Raw genomic sequence first — 15,075 nt, 5'->3', positions numbered from 1 at the left:
AAGGTGTGTTACAGACAGCAAAAAAGTAGTAAGATTATCTTTCCTTAAACTTGTCTGTAACACTAAATGAGCCATTTTAAGGATTAACTGCTTGTCTGGTATTATGATCTCTACTGTAGTTTTCTCTATGTTCACAGAATGGTTGAGGTTGGAAGGGACCTCTGGAGATTATCTTGTCCAACTTCCCCCGTTTTACAGAAATATTAAGTTGTTAAGATTTCTTTCCTTTCATAGAAAGAAGAAGGCCTGACATCATAAAAACATTCAAGGAATAATCATGTGCACATAAATATCACTGGAATAGACCAAAGCCCATTGGGAAAGTAAACAATTTAAAAAAACACCTACAAACACACTCGTCTTCCACAAGAAGATGTCTCGGTTCACACTCCTCACAGAGCTGTCCTGTCACGCCTTGCTTACAGAGGCACTGGCCAGTTGCACGATCACAATTAACATGAACAGAGCCACTTGGATTGCACCGACACGGATGGCAACTGCCACCAGGAAGCTGAGGGTCACCATAATAGCCAAGGGAGCACCTACACAGGGAGGAATGGGACACTGAACATCAGGTGATATTCATCATGAAATAAGATGTTATATTTACCTTTGAGAATCACTGATAGGTTTTTAATCAATGGCTTCTTAACAGTAACTAACAAATCACCCTAAGTCCTTGATCACTCATTCATATATTTATTTATGAACACTGAATAATCCATTCTGAGTACAAATATGGCTCGTATTAATCAAACTGTCCTTGGGAGTTGGGATAAATGGGGTCATAATGTGTAACTCACCTTTCACAGTACTGCCCTTCATACCCTGCGAGACAGGCATCACAGTGGTAATCCCGAACACCTTTCAGGACACAAGTGGGACTAAAACTGGAGGAAGGATAAACAAATACCTGCTAGCACATAAGTGGAAGACCATACAAAGACAGAGAACACCTTCAGTCACAGGTTAAATATTGTGAGCAAGAGCATCCTCTGTTTAGATGCAGTGCTCTAGAATTTGAACTTTATATTATTTGTTTCTTAAAAAGTTGGCTTTCTAATGCAACTTTACTATATAACATGCTAAGGCACCCTATGGCCTTCCTTTTAAAAGATAAGACAATGAAAAATGGATGCTGCTTGATATGGCTATGGTATATATCTGACAATTGCATGAGAACAACAGAGTTGCTAGACTCTTCTTCTGATTCAGTTATCCCAAAGCACACAGCAAATATGCTTTTCAAGAGTACTTGTTCTTGCCCTAGGATTGATCTCATGAAAAGTTCCTGCATTAACTGAAGGTGGCCTGAATCTTTGTAAATACAAAAGCATTATTTTTCGAATGAAGAAAGAGACCCACATTTGAAACTAAATCATGTCAGAGCAACTAAAACAAAACAAAACATTCTATGTGGCTGATCTACTCTTAGAGAAAAAAAAAATGACTTATCTATCAGTTAATCATTTTATTTTAAAGCCTCACAGAGTTACCACTAGCTGTGAACAACTCAGAATGTAAGCTTCATTTACTAAAATAGGTAGATTTCAAATGCCTAAAAATTACGGACATATGATGATAATTAACTTCTGTTGTCATATCATGGGGGGAGTAGGAGGCAGGACAGACAGCACAAGAAATTCTGAATGCTAAAATATACATTGGATTTAGTAAGTTCTGGTTACCTAACAGGGTTGGCCCTGGGACAGGCACAAAGAGAGCAGTCGTTGACAGATCCAATTACTTTCCCATAGTAGCCTGGGGCACAAGCACTGCAGTAATCACCAACTGTGTTATCTCTGCAGTTCTGATACACAAAAAGGAATTCAGAGAGTTTAAAACAACAAACAAGAGGAACTTTATCTTCCCCCCAATCAATAAATGTAAACAGTTTCCAACAATCATCTCTAAATGTCACTGTCCATTGGTCAGCATTCTCCCAGTGGAGGAACCTATTATGCAAAAATAAGCAGAATGCCAGCACATTTTCTCTTATGTGAGTGCCCCCTCAGGCAGGCTGCCCTAATTTCTGTTCTAAATTTCCATTAAGGTTTATATATGTCTACTTCTATTAATCCAATTCAGGCCAGAAAATCACAGTACAAAACAAAAAATCCTCAAAAAAAAAAAAGCAGCAACTGATGGAAAAATTAAACAGGATAGCTGGATGAAAAATATAACTCTCAATGTTTCAGCAAACGCATTTGAATGCTATACACCAAGGACCATCAACAGACACTATAATTTGTCAACAGTACTGATCAACAGCCAGTGATATTAATATTAACACACTAAATTGGTATTATAAACATACTTCAACTGACTAGTCTCCTAAGTGAATAAAATTCAGTTTCTCTTTTTTTCCCTTTTTTTCTATTTTCCTTTTTTTTTTGATTCATATTCTTGAGAGTGTGTATATTTTAAAGGTTAGTTGAAGACAGTAAGCAGTAGCAATGCAACCTCCTATTATACGGCAGCAGAAGACAGAGGTAAAAACCGTCTCTTTTGCCTACGCTACTCAGCTGGAAATGTCTAAGTAGCAATCTTAACATGTAGGTGACTTGCCACCCCTGCAACAAGAAGCTTAGGGGAAGAATGACTAGGTATTCACTAGCGTGAAAGATCAATGTGTTTTGGCCTTACACAAATGAGAACCATAGCTCTTAATCATGAGAGACATACTTTAGACAAACCTGAAAGCGAAAAAACAGTTTAAAAAAGCCTGAAGGACTAAAGAAACTCACATAAAAAATTGTCTTCAAGAATGAACTCAACAGAAGTTGACTTTGAACTGACCAACTCACCGTTGGAAAAACTACGAAACTGAAAAAACTTTAGGAAATAATACTGAGCCATACCAGAGAACAGACTTAATGTGCCTTATTTGGTTAGCTGAGAATTTGCTGTCCATAGGGCTGTCAGCCCACAAGAGAGAGGCAATGTGTTAGTCAGATGCGGCCCCTCTTTGCAACCTCTGGGATAAAATGAGAGAAGTAAGCAAATTAACTTAGCTGAGGTATATCTTTATCCTACTTTAGTCTCCAGGAGTTAAAAAAGCCTCACTTAAAGCAGACCAGAGGACTCTCTTCTGATAGACAAGAATTTGATTTTGACCTAGTCTGTGGTGTAGTATGGCTTACTGATTTCTTTACTTCTTTTTTGTGTATCTAAGCACACCTTGGCCAGACCAAGGACAGAAGCCCAAATAGTCTCACAAAAAAAACAGATAAACTGAACTGATACACGAGTTATATTTAAAGTAAAACTAAAACTAAAATAATCAATGATTTTGAAGGTGTCAGTTCCCAAAAACCTTGATAATATTGCTGAACAGACCCTAAGGGAAATACTGCTCAGATTTTCCATTCTTCAGAGTTGCGGGAGAAATTATACTGTATCCAAATAGTACAGCCATATACTTCTCCCAGAAACTCCTTCCATAGGTTACTGTTCTATTGTACCAATAGAAAAATGTATAAACTGTACATACCAAGCACTTTCCAGTTTCAGGATCACAGGTTTCACTGTGGTTGTTGCACTGACATGGCACACAAGGTGCTATCAGAGCATGAGGCTCTTTTACACTGAGTTCTGCATGCTTTCCCCTGTGGTATCCTGGAGCACAGCTCTATTTGTAAGGGGAGAAAAGAAAAAAAAAAAATATGATCTAGTTACAAACAATTCTAACAAGCACTTAAGTAACTTTTTTTTTATTATCTTACTACTAGACACACAAAAAGGATTCAAGGATTCTGTACCTGACAGGACAATCCAGCATAACCAGTAGGACATCTACATTGTTCTACAAGATGAGCTCTGGCTCTGCCTAGATGCATTTCTTCAAACTTCACTGCAATTTCCATTGAGATATTTGCAATTCTACAAGATACATGCAGAAGACAGTGTGAATATCTAGAGAAGTCCTAGCACCAAAACTGAGATCCAAGCACTTTCATGCTTAAAGGTCAGGGCTACCATGCATCATCTCCCTCGATTCCCTTTTCCTCATGCAAATATCTCAATAAAATATGAAGATTCTTTACATATTTATGGGATTTCAGGACCTACAACAAAAAAATCAGAAGTACTTCAAAGTAATACAGGCTGATCCCATTGGTCTGCAAAACTTGACAAACCCACCATACAGGAGTATGTATTTCTGCCTCAGAAACCCTAGACAGAAATACATCTGTTTTGTCCCACAAATTTTTGGACAGAGATTACAAAAATATAGTTGAGGGCTTGTGAATCAAAAATAGTCCAAGTCTGGAAGTGGAACCACGCTTCTTCACAGCTGTGAAGATGTACAGATATTGGGTTTTCATTGAATGCATCCCTACTTGTCCGTAAGTTTCCAAACTTACAGGTGCAATGACTATATCCCATCTCCTCCTTCTCATTAGTAACCTAGTTCTGTTCAAAATGGCAGTAAAAGGCTACCATTCTGAGGTGGGAATATTTTACTACCACTACCATAAAGAAGTGGTTTACTACCACTGTGCATAAAGCTATAGGAGAGAGCTAGATTGGTACAAGCCCAAGAACTCAGGGGACGATGTGTTTCAATTAAAAAAAAAAAAAAGGGAAGGAAATAATTTAGAAATCATCTAACTGTATCACCCATCCTGCAGAACACTGCATCAGCTTGTAAGGCTCTGTGCTTCTTTATGAGCTTTTCTGACAAAGTAAGCAGCAGAGACATTTAGTGTTTCACAGAAAGAATTAAAGACAGATTCTGCTGCCGTTATAGGTCATAAATGTTTTCTTATCAGAGGAAGAACAAAAGTCACAAATAGGAAATTTGAAATTTCTCTAATTTGAATCAAAAATTTACTGTATAACTCAGTTGGGACTATTTCTAGGTTAAATTACAGTAAATGCAATTGGAGATTGCTTTACCTGCTTTGCTGTAACCCTTGGCCATAAGCTGCCTTGATAAGGATGTATTCAACATTGCTTAGCACAGACATGAAGTCAGAACGTAAGACAGGCTCATCAGACACAGAGTTAAAATACTTCCAAGAATCCTAGGGAAACAACACATATTAAAACCATGAGTGTTCAAGCTTAGTTCAAGGCAATGCTCTGTTCCTCCTTACGCATTCTTTTTGAAATGCTGTCATGGTGACTATATCTAAACTCTATGTCCCAGAAAATCAAAAAACTTGCTCCACATTAGAAGAAGACACAGTTTTATATTATTTCTCCTCTCCTTCCCTTCCCTGCACTCAATTTCCATGACCAGTTTCTACAGGAAAGCAATCCAGGCCTGCATGGCAGTTTCTTCTGGCTAGATCTGGAGAACCCAGATCTAGCCAGAAGACCAGGACTTCACACCACTCATTTGATGTGCAGTTAGAAACAGCTGCTGTAAATGTGTCCTGCCTCCTGTCAAGAAGACAAACTAGATCTCACCACAGCCCCAGTCAGCAGAGAGTCCCAGAGACCAAAGGAGGTCATCGTTATCTCCTCTGAAACTGTCCAGCGGGCACTACTGGAACTTACTGCTCCTGCTAGACCAAGATTCTTGCCCCACGTGATGTGCCTGGTCTTGAGCAGAACATACAGGCTACAAAATTACGAGACTGCCTGAGAATGACAATACCTGGCTGCCTCTCAGTCATCACTGACTCTGTGTTTGAAAAGCTTGCCACATCAACACCTTCAGCAAGTGGAAACAATGTCAAAATGTTATTTCCTGCTATAGCACAGCCATTTTCCCCTAAAATAGATGCACTTTAATCCAAGTGCTCTATTTATTCAGCCTATTTGATGATGCATTTTTCAAAGTGTTTTCTTAAATATAGAGAGCTTTTCTGTAAAAGCTTGAAGAAGGGAAATATTTTCACACCGATGTTTTGGCTTACCTCCTTCATTTCTACTTCCTTGTCAGTTCTTACTCCGTTTTCTGGAGAAGGGATGTCTACATAGATGACCAACTTGCTGGTGTGACCTCCTTTCATTAGGATCTGTGGCTCAAAATTTGAGGTTCCAAAGCCATCCAAAGCATAAAAAGCAACAGTGTATCTCAGCTTCCCTCCATAGGCCATGAGCTGTTTTGGTAAAAAATTACTTTTATTTATTCCAAGGTTAGAGCTACTAGCTGAAACTATTTTAACATCATCAGAAGACTTTAAAACTGCCAGTTCTTTGAAGAATTGGCAATAAAACATGAAAATTGACCTAAACTCAGCAGGTTTTGCACCAAGGTTAAATGCATATTACTAAAAAGCTGTCTCAGATTCTTCTTTTAGGCCCTTTCAAGGTGTGCACTCAATTTTCATTTAATTCCTAAGCAACAGAGATTCCATGATCTTTACACTGAATCTAGCAGCAAGGCTGAAAACTCTTTCAGGTTTCTAAATTAAAATTGAATACATCACTGTTTCCCACCCTACACTATCTCTGAAGAGTAACATAGTAATTAAATATGGTTGTTATCAATTTACAAGGTCAAGAAAAATCTCATTAGGAAAGGGTAATGTAAACACATTGTTTGTGCTTGCTATAAATAAGTTAAGTCACTGGATGTTTATAACATTATGACCTACAAGAACAGAACTAACACAGAAAAATGTTATCAAGATAAAATGACTGCTCTACAATAAAGGAGTGACTATTAGACAATAAAGAAATTATCTACAAAGCAATCTAATTATTTAATGATCTTACTTGGTCTCCCTTAAACTGCTCTGGTAAACTCCAGTAAAATGTTTCTGTATTTAAGTATTTTCTGACTATGGCAGCATCCAGCAAAACATCAGGAAATTGTGAAAATACTCCTTCCACTGTTCCAGTTAGGTTACTTTGAGCTACTACGTGCAGAATGGACTGATCTGGAGTTAAGGTTATCTGCAACACAAGGAGCAAAAAATTCATTGAAGAAAAATATTCTATCTCAGTTTTAATTAAACAATTTTAGCTGCTTTGATATAGTTGATAGTCCATCTTAGAGTAATAAATGCCCAAATAAAAAAACTGGGAAACATGTTTATTTTTTTAAAGAAGCACAAGGTTTCAGAAATAAGACTATGACCACTTACCATTTGCTTTCTTTTTCATTCTGCCATATGCCACTGCCTCTGTAAACAAGCCAACTGCTTTCAGCCTGATCCATGAAATGTATGCAACCTTAAGCACACCAGTGTGGTACCTAACACGAGGGTAACCCCAAACTGTGACTGTATATTTATGCCACTTTACTTACAGGAATTCTCACGTGATCTTCTAATTCAGAACAAAATGTGGACATCCCAAAACAGAAGCATGGAGTACAACCTAGTGCATTGTTAGCAGACAGAGCAAAAGTTCCAGGTTTACACTCACTGCATTGTAGACCAAATACATTGTCCTGGAGGAAATAAAAAAAAACATAACAGCACACCCATGTTACTTTGCTAGCTGAATGAAAGATAGTTCTTTTTGGAAGAAAAACTAGTTGCTATGTAAACTACACAACAGGAAGTCAAATCTTGTACCTATTCTGTTTTCCTATGCGGTACATTATTTTTTTCATTATTTTCCAATGCTGTTTTTTAAAAAAAAAAAAGAAAATGGAACATTCGAGCTAAACTCATGTATTTGATTTTCTAGCAAAAATTATCAGCTATACATTTACATTCAAGATAGAAAAATCTCCCCCCAGCCCCCATGCCTGAAAACAGGGTCTCAAAGCCAAAGAAACTGCTCAGTACGAATAGGAATCAGGGGACCTATTATCAAGTGTCTGGTTTTGCACTCAATTCCCAACTGGTAAGTCTAACATTCGTCAGCTATGTTTTTTTGTGATTAGGCATACAATGGGTCTTGATCCTGACTTCTTAACATGCATCCACATCAAATTCCATGAATTCTTTCTAAAAGAGAATACAGTACCATGCCACAATAATTTTATGACCACAAACTGGAAGTAAAATTACTTGGCTATGTAAAACAAAACAAAGGGAGGTAGGAGAGACAAACTGTCTACTATTATAACAGGAATTTCTGAGAACAGAAATAACACCACCATGTTAGTAACATTACTATATCTTCTGCCTACAGCCAGCTTTTGTCTGTCCAAAGTGGGCAGTTTTTAACACAGCTGACTAATAATAAGACCTGTTTAGTGCTGGCACAAAAAACCCTTTAGGGATGATATAGGAGTACTTGGAAATGTCTCAAAGAAGAGATGCAGATTGCATTTTGAAGTCCTTTCAGCCCTACATCTTCCATGACTTCTATGTAATAAATGACCAGAAAAACCCAATGCTGTCCCAAAAGTGTCTGAATACTTCAGTACCTTGCAGGTACAGATGCCAGTTTCTTCTTCACAACCACAAAGTCCTTCAGTGTCATCACACATCTCCGCTCTGGTTCCGCTCAAGTCACAGTCACAGGCAACACAGTCCGGGTAGTCCCTGTAGCCTAATGCACACCTGGAACAGTCTTGCCCTCCAAATTCAACTTTGCACTGGCATTGACCCGTCAATACATCACACTGGAGACTGGCTGAACCAGTGTCGCTACAGTTGCAAGCCTCAGATAAATAGAAGAAACGTTCATAAATAGCAGATCTTTAAAAACAATTTTGCTACAATACAAACAGCACAGTAAATTTAGAGTGGCTCTTAAAACTCAGTATTTGTCAACAACTACTGTAAAATAATAAAAAGGAAGAACATCCACACATTTGAACGAAGAACTGCATTTCCAGTAAACAGTGGCTGGCAAAAAGTAAGAAGCTCTGTTAATTCCCAAATCTGGGTTGGGAATCAAAGAAGCTGAAGAAACCCATTCCAGGAAAAAAAAAAAAATAATCCAAAAGACTTTATTTAAAACACTGTGTATTGAGTGCAGCAAGTAAATTAAAATGTTACATAAATGTTGGAGGAAAGGAATCCATAAGTACAATACCTTTATAAATATGATAGAAACAAAAATCTTAATACTGACATTCTTTTAAGATTTCAAAAGGCATTAATAGGGCCTAAATCTTGCTCAAGCTTCATTTACTATTTGATGAGAAACTAAAAATCTCATTGCATCCACAGCACACACTGCAGCTCAGTACCAAAGGAATACTGTTCCCTGGCAGAGTCCATCCTTCTTTATGCAATCAGTAATATGAACCTGTTATTACAAATATGTAAAGTGGATGTATTAAATTTTTTATTCTTTTTTGAAGCAAATCTAATCTTCAGGAGAGGCGGAAAGAGTTGGGGCTGTTCAGCCTGGAGAAGAGAAGGCTCCGGGGAGATCTTATTGCGGCCTGCCAGTACCTGAAGGGGGCCTACAGGAGAGCTGGGGAAGGACTTTTTACCAGGGCATGTAGTGATAGGATGAGGGGGAATGGCTTTGAACTAGAAGAGGGCAGGTTCAAATTGAACATTAGGAAGTTTTTCACTTTGCGGGCAGTAAGGCACTGGCACAGATTGCCCAGAGAGGTTGTTGAGGCCCCATCCCTGAAGGTGTCCAAGGCCAGGCTGGACGTGGCCTTGGGCAACCTGGCCTAGTGGGAGGTGTCCTTGCCTATGGCAGGGGGGTTGGAACTCAATGATCTTCAAGGTCCTTTGCAACCTAAACTATTCTATGATTCAGTCTTAATTTCATCTCTGTGGTTACTTAACAAGTCTGGTTTTGTTCTGTGGTTATTTCTAACAGTGCAGGCAAAAAGTACATTCCATCTATCACCTGACTGTGAGCATTTTCCTTGAGTCTTCTTTCCTTATCATCTCTGAGATGAAAAGCCTTACTTTGTAAAGCACTTTACACAAAGACCCACATCATTATGTACCCTTTAGTATTCTTCACAAGTTTGCTGCTCACCATTAGCACTCTTTGTGTTGAGTAGTTTTTACTCTAGCAGCGAGCACTGAGTACTACACTGACTAGTCTAATGCACTTCATGACCAAACAAGTGGACAACTGTGACACCCAGATATCATTAAAGGTCTACAGCTCTGAACATCAAACCCTATTTCAAGAATCATAATAGAAATAATTTACATGAACTTCAATCTCTATCTATATGTGATAAAGATAAATAAGGACTCTAAGGTACAATTAACTGTGCTGCAGCACCCTTGGAAAGGGTTGTAAGCAAAACATGACTACAGCTCTGCTCCATCACTGCACCCAAAAATGGATATTAAATACCAGGAAAACTGCAAGAAACGGAGACTGATGAAGTATCCCACTAATGCAGTCTGTTGCAAAAACAGACCAGCTGGGCTTCTGATAGCATCTGCCCCATTTCATCCCTGTAAAAAGCACGCAAGAGCCTTTCCAGGGTTTGCCAGTAGACACTGCACTGTATCTCAACCTGCCACAGCTGACTATTCAGCACAGGGCAGTCTCTGTTGGGACTGTTACCTACAGATCACTGTATTGTTTGTTGCATCAAGAAAGTAACTAAAACACCCTAGTGTAATTCATGTTAATTACTGTGATGCTGTAACCAAAAGAAATGCTAAGTAACTTCCCAAAAGTGAGCAGTTACATATTTAAACTTGATCATTGGCAAGTGCTGTGGAATCACCCTATGAAAGAAACACTTCAAGGGAAATGCTCGGGGACCAGCACATTGTATTTGCAGAACATTAGGTAAGAATGACAGTAGCTGCTAGCTGACAAAGCAGTGGTTTAAAGAGCAGCTGCCAAGTAAGTTGCTATAAATCGCTAAGATGGTAAACTCTGAAGAGATATTATAGGACTATTTTATCTTCCTTACTCTAAAAAATTAAAGAAAAAAAAGAAAACGATTTGGCTGATACTTGTACTTGTCAAGTACTTAACTGTATAGAATGACAGCCCTTGTCAAGTTGATTATATTTGTGGTTTCTCCATTGAAATTACCTATTACATTCATGTAATTCTGAGGCTTTTTAAAATCTCAACATTTATAAAATAAAGATTGGCCCAGTGCCACATCTGTCAGGAATTTACTTCATGAACCTAATTGAGTAAATGGTTGCTACTTCTTGGATCTGCACTGACTTGGCATTTTACTGCTTAATCATAAATATTAAGCTGAGATAATGGCGGTTACCATTTTTCCATTCATGAAACATTAACTACTTTACACCATTTTAATTTTAAATATTCAGAAAAAAAGTATGCAGTGACTTTCAAGATAAGCTAGCTTTTGTTGTTCTTAAAACCATAATATCATCACTCCTTGATTAGCACAGAAACTATGTTCCTTGTTGCCAATTGTTGCTATAAATCTGTTTTAATATCACTATTTAAGCAGAAGTTAGAATACACACTTCAAAATTTTAATATGATCTATGCAGAACAGCCACTCTGAGTGTTCAGTTTTTTCAAAGACAGTTCTCTTAGAATGTTCCTCAAACACTTTATGGTCTGATTACTTTTTTTTTTTAACGTATGTTGCACTGACACTTTGAGACAGAGAATAAAGATTGAAGTTTTCAAAACAAGAGTACAATTCTAACATTAGTATAAGGCAAATTGTTTTTAACAGCCATGGCTTTTCAGCTAGCCTACCATACCTTGCAGCCAAGTTTAGGAGAGAGTCCCCAGTGATTTTCTTCACAGAGTTCACATTTTGGTCCCTGAGTGTGAGGGGGACAAATGCATTGGCCAGAATCAGCATTACAGTTGTTCTGAGTATGAGCACAGTCACAGGCTGCAAGAGAAATAGGACTGAATTATTAACTTTATCCTTGCTTTAGCTCCAGAGAAGAAACTGCAAGAAAACTGATAGTATTTCTTTTCTTAATTATGCAGTACTTATCCATTCCAGTAAGATCTTCTTGCCATCCCTAACCACCGAGAAACAAGTTGTGACCACAGTGACATTTCATCTTTTTATTGGAAGCCAATTATTGCTTCTTGACATAGCCTGTCTGGTGGTTTAAAAAGCAGGGGAATCAACAAAGCCAAACAAAATTATTGTGGAGAAGAGTAAATTTGGAAGAAAAAAACATCTATTATAGAGGATGCAAAACTCATCAGAAGATATGATAATGTTCTTAAGAAGGTGAAAGGACTAATCTCAGGAATTAGTACTTTTCAAGAATTGTTTAGTGAATAATCGGGATGGATAACTATTTTTGTGATAAATAAAGTGCTTCCTGCAGTCATTAGTTAAGAAATGCAATACTATTCTTGCTAAAGAGCAGAAGTTCAGAAAAGTGGTTTTATTAATAGTTTTAGTAACATTTACAAAATTTTCGAGACTGAAGTGGTTAAAGGTACCTAAGGGTTCTTCTATTCTCAGTAAAAACACAGTATATATATATTCCAAAACATAATCCTATCACATCATCTCACTGCAGATTCCATATTACCATACAATTTGAGGTGTGAAAAAAAATGTTTGTCATTGAAGACAAGGCAGGCATTCCTTTAGCTACACTGTGTTGAAAAGGGCATCTTATTAACAACTTAAATTAGTTTTTTTGATGGCATGTTCTCTGTTTGGATTAACATTTTTCTGTATATGACTAAAAATTGTACACACCTCGGTGATGATGGGAAAATAGTCAATGACATCTTATCAAATTATAAAATATATTTCTAAGAATTAAATGAAAAAACAAGGTAAATATCTGTAAAAGTAGTAGCTCTGAACTTTTACGATTGCAGAAAAAAAGAAGTTTCTATTCTCTCTGAAGGACTGAAGGGTTTTGTAAAAAGAAGAGACAAAGGAGCTATTGAGGATGTAATATTTCTCTCATGCAACCTTTATGAGTTGTTTTGTAGTCACCACCTTTTATAAGGAACCACTCAATAAGCAAAGAAATGTTTTGTTCCCTAGTTTAATCAAAGTATTAGGAGACCATTCTACATATTATTCCACGTAGTCATCCAAAAACCTGACTTTTGCCAGAGTTTAACATAAAATGTACTGCTGAAAGAAATTCCAGACAAACCCCAAAAGGGTCATGGATTAGAGCTTACGTGTGCAGCCACCATTCTGGAACGCATGAAAGCCATGAGCACAACGATCACACTTTTCTCCAGCCACTCCTGGTACACAGTGACACTGCCCCTCATGACTGCAGTCCTCGGAAACGGAGCCAAGTTGACTGCAATTGCAGGGAATGCAGCCAAGCCCAGTAAGCAGGCCATAATAACCATTCTGTTGGACACAAAGTAAATACATTTGAGCTGTATTTCATAATTTTTTAAAAACAATAGTATGTACACTCTTACTTTCTCTTGTTTACTTTCCCTGCTGTCTGACCTGCATGAATATTGGGCAGCACTATCTGACTGCTCTGGGAGGACTCCCTAGCCTCATCTCTTCACTGTTCCCTGTTATATGCAAGTATGCATTTGCGTGAAAAAGTGAACACTGAAACGCTTTCCTGGTCCTCTAATCTCATCAGTGAGACTTTATGTTTTAACGTTTGAGGTTATTTTAATTTAAAGACTTCCACGAGGTGAGGCTGGACTGTGCTGATCAGGCACAGATTTATCTGAATGTGAATGAAAAAACAGAACAGAGCAGGTCAGTGACATCCTGTATGTGTGGACTGAAAGGCATTCAGCTTAGCTGGCACAACAGCAGTAACTGGGCACAGATTTCCTGCTCTGGTCTCTGAGGCAGTTCTACACTTAGCAAAGGCTGGAAGCTGCTGTTTTGTATCCCCAATGAATATCTACTTGTTCTTATAACTGGCCTGTCTTTTAGCTGAATCCCTTTTTGGTGTTCAGCCATGATGTATTTATTATCACCACCCACATTCTTCAGATATTCCCACTCAAACTTCATTTTGCAGAAGCACAGCACTAAGATCCCTTCAGGTCTGTTACCAGCATTCGGTTTGTTTTTTCGGTAAGCCAACACAACTGCATGCTGTCACTCAGCACAGCACTAGCCTGAACCCCTATTCAGAAGGGTGCTGAGTCAACTACATAGTTTCACATCTGAGAAGGGCACAGGCAGAGCAACTTACAACCACAAAAGCCTGTGCAGACAAACCTTTGGTTTCTGCTCCAACAACAGATCCCCTCTCCCCTGAATACAACATCAGATCCCCTGAATATAGTTCTCTGTATCTGGTCTAATCAATATCTATAGATAAACAGGAAGACCAAGATACAAGAAAATGCAAATATTAGGAACAGGCAAATATTTGCTTACCAAGCACTTATCACATCTTTCTCCGATCACATTTGATTTGCACTGACAGAAGCCTGTCTCATGATGACAAGTACTTGAAAGGGAACCATTCACATGGCACTCACAGGCTTATGTTTAGACAAAAAGAAATCAAATAAAAATTATTGTCTATCTATGTGCATTCATTGTTATACAGAATTCCAAATTTTGTATAAATGTGTTTCACCTGTTTATATCCCACAGATGTTAATATACTGCAGTAATATCTGTACTACACATCTGGGCTAAAAGATAAAAAAAAAATCTCCTCTGAACAGAAACATTTGAGAAGTTTGAAGGAGGAAATATCCACAGCAAATTACCAAAGGGACAATATTAAGCAGGCCAATAAGTTTCAGGAATTTGAAGTGTCAGACCCCAGCATAATGCATTCCTTCCTCAGGCTAACCCAACCCCAGAGTTTTCAGCCTGCCAACTCACAACTTGAAGGTTAACTCTTTCAGCAAAGATGCATGTCTCCCTATCCATTTTGCTACATGCACACCACATTTTGTGTTCTTTAAATTTTGAGAGTAATAATATCAGCTTATTACCATGACAGCTTTTCTCAGTCACTGCATCCCCATAATACCCATCGGCACATTTTTCACAGTGGTGACCTGCTGTGTTCCCCAAACATTTCAGGCATTGTCCTGTGAAGGTATCACAGTGGTCATCTTCTTGTGGGTTTACATTGCCATTGCATTCACAAGGAGCACACGATTGTCCAGGCACGAGTGGATTTCCATAGTAACCATTAGCACACCTGCACCAGAGATCAAAGACTTTATCAGCCGTCATGTCAAACACTCTCTGCACTAAAGGGAGTATTTCCTATTAAATTTTATCTAAAGTGTCTCTCTATTACCAGCGGAAAAAAAAAATGGGAAGGAAAATTTTATTAGGAATATTCTGTACATGTGGTATGAACAATTCAAGGCAGGTAGGATGATGAA

At 38.0% G+C, this 15,075-nt stretch overlaps 1 protein-coding gene across 1 annotated transcript in view; it reads right to left on the bottom strand.

Moving 5' to 3' along the window:
- The window catches only part of LAMA1 (laminin subunit alpha 1), a gene marked incomplete at its 5' end in the record, with an annotated part of 104,677 nt that overhangs the window by 34,874 nt on the left and 54,728 nt on the right, over nt 1–15,075 (bottom strand). Inside the window, 14 exons of the mRNA XM_082479179.1 lie at nt 349–542; nt 804–890; nt 1,689–1,810; nt 3,494–3,631; nt 3,762–3,882; nt 4,903–5,030; nt 5,871–6,056; nt 6,676–6,855; nt 7,211–7,354; nt 8,285–8,521; nt 11,499–11,635; nt 12,913–13,093; nt 14,102–14,208; nt 14,674–14,885. Of these exons, the coding sequence (XP_082335305.1) occupies nt 349–542; nt 804–890; nt 1,689–1,810; nt 3,494–3,631; nt 3,762–3,882; nt 4,903–5,030; nt 5,871–6,056; nt 6,676–6,855; nt 7,211–7,354; nt 8,285–8,521; nt 11,499–11,635; nt 12,913–13,093; nt 14,102–14,208; nt 14,674–14,885 (2,174 nt within the window). The remainder of the gene's footprint in view (nt 1–348; nt 543–803; nt 891–1,688; nt 1,811–3,493; nt 3,632–3,761; nt 3,883–4,902; nt 5,031–5,870; nt 6,057–6,675; nt 6,856–7,210; nt 7,355–8,284; nt 8,522–11,498; nt 11,636–12,912; nt 13,094–14,101; nt 14,209–14,673; nt 14,886–15,075) is intronic.

The sequence above is a fragment of the Vanellus vanellus genome (genome assembly GCF_965231255.1).
Source record: "Vanellus vanellus genome assembly, chromosome: 2".
Classification (NCBI taxonomy): domain Eukaryota; kingdom Metazoa; phylum Chordata; class Aves; order Charadriiformes; family Charadriidae; genus Vanellus; species Vanellus vanellus.
Note: the sequence above shows the minus strand (reverse complement) of the source record. Positions and strands in the feature narration are given on the sequence as shown.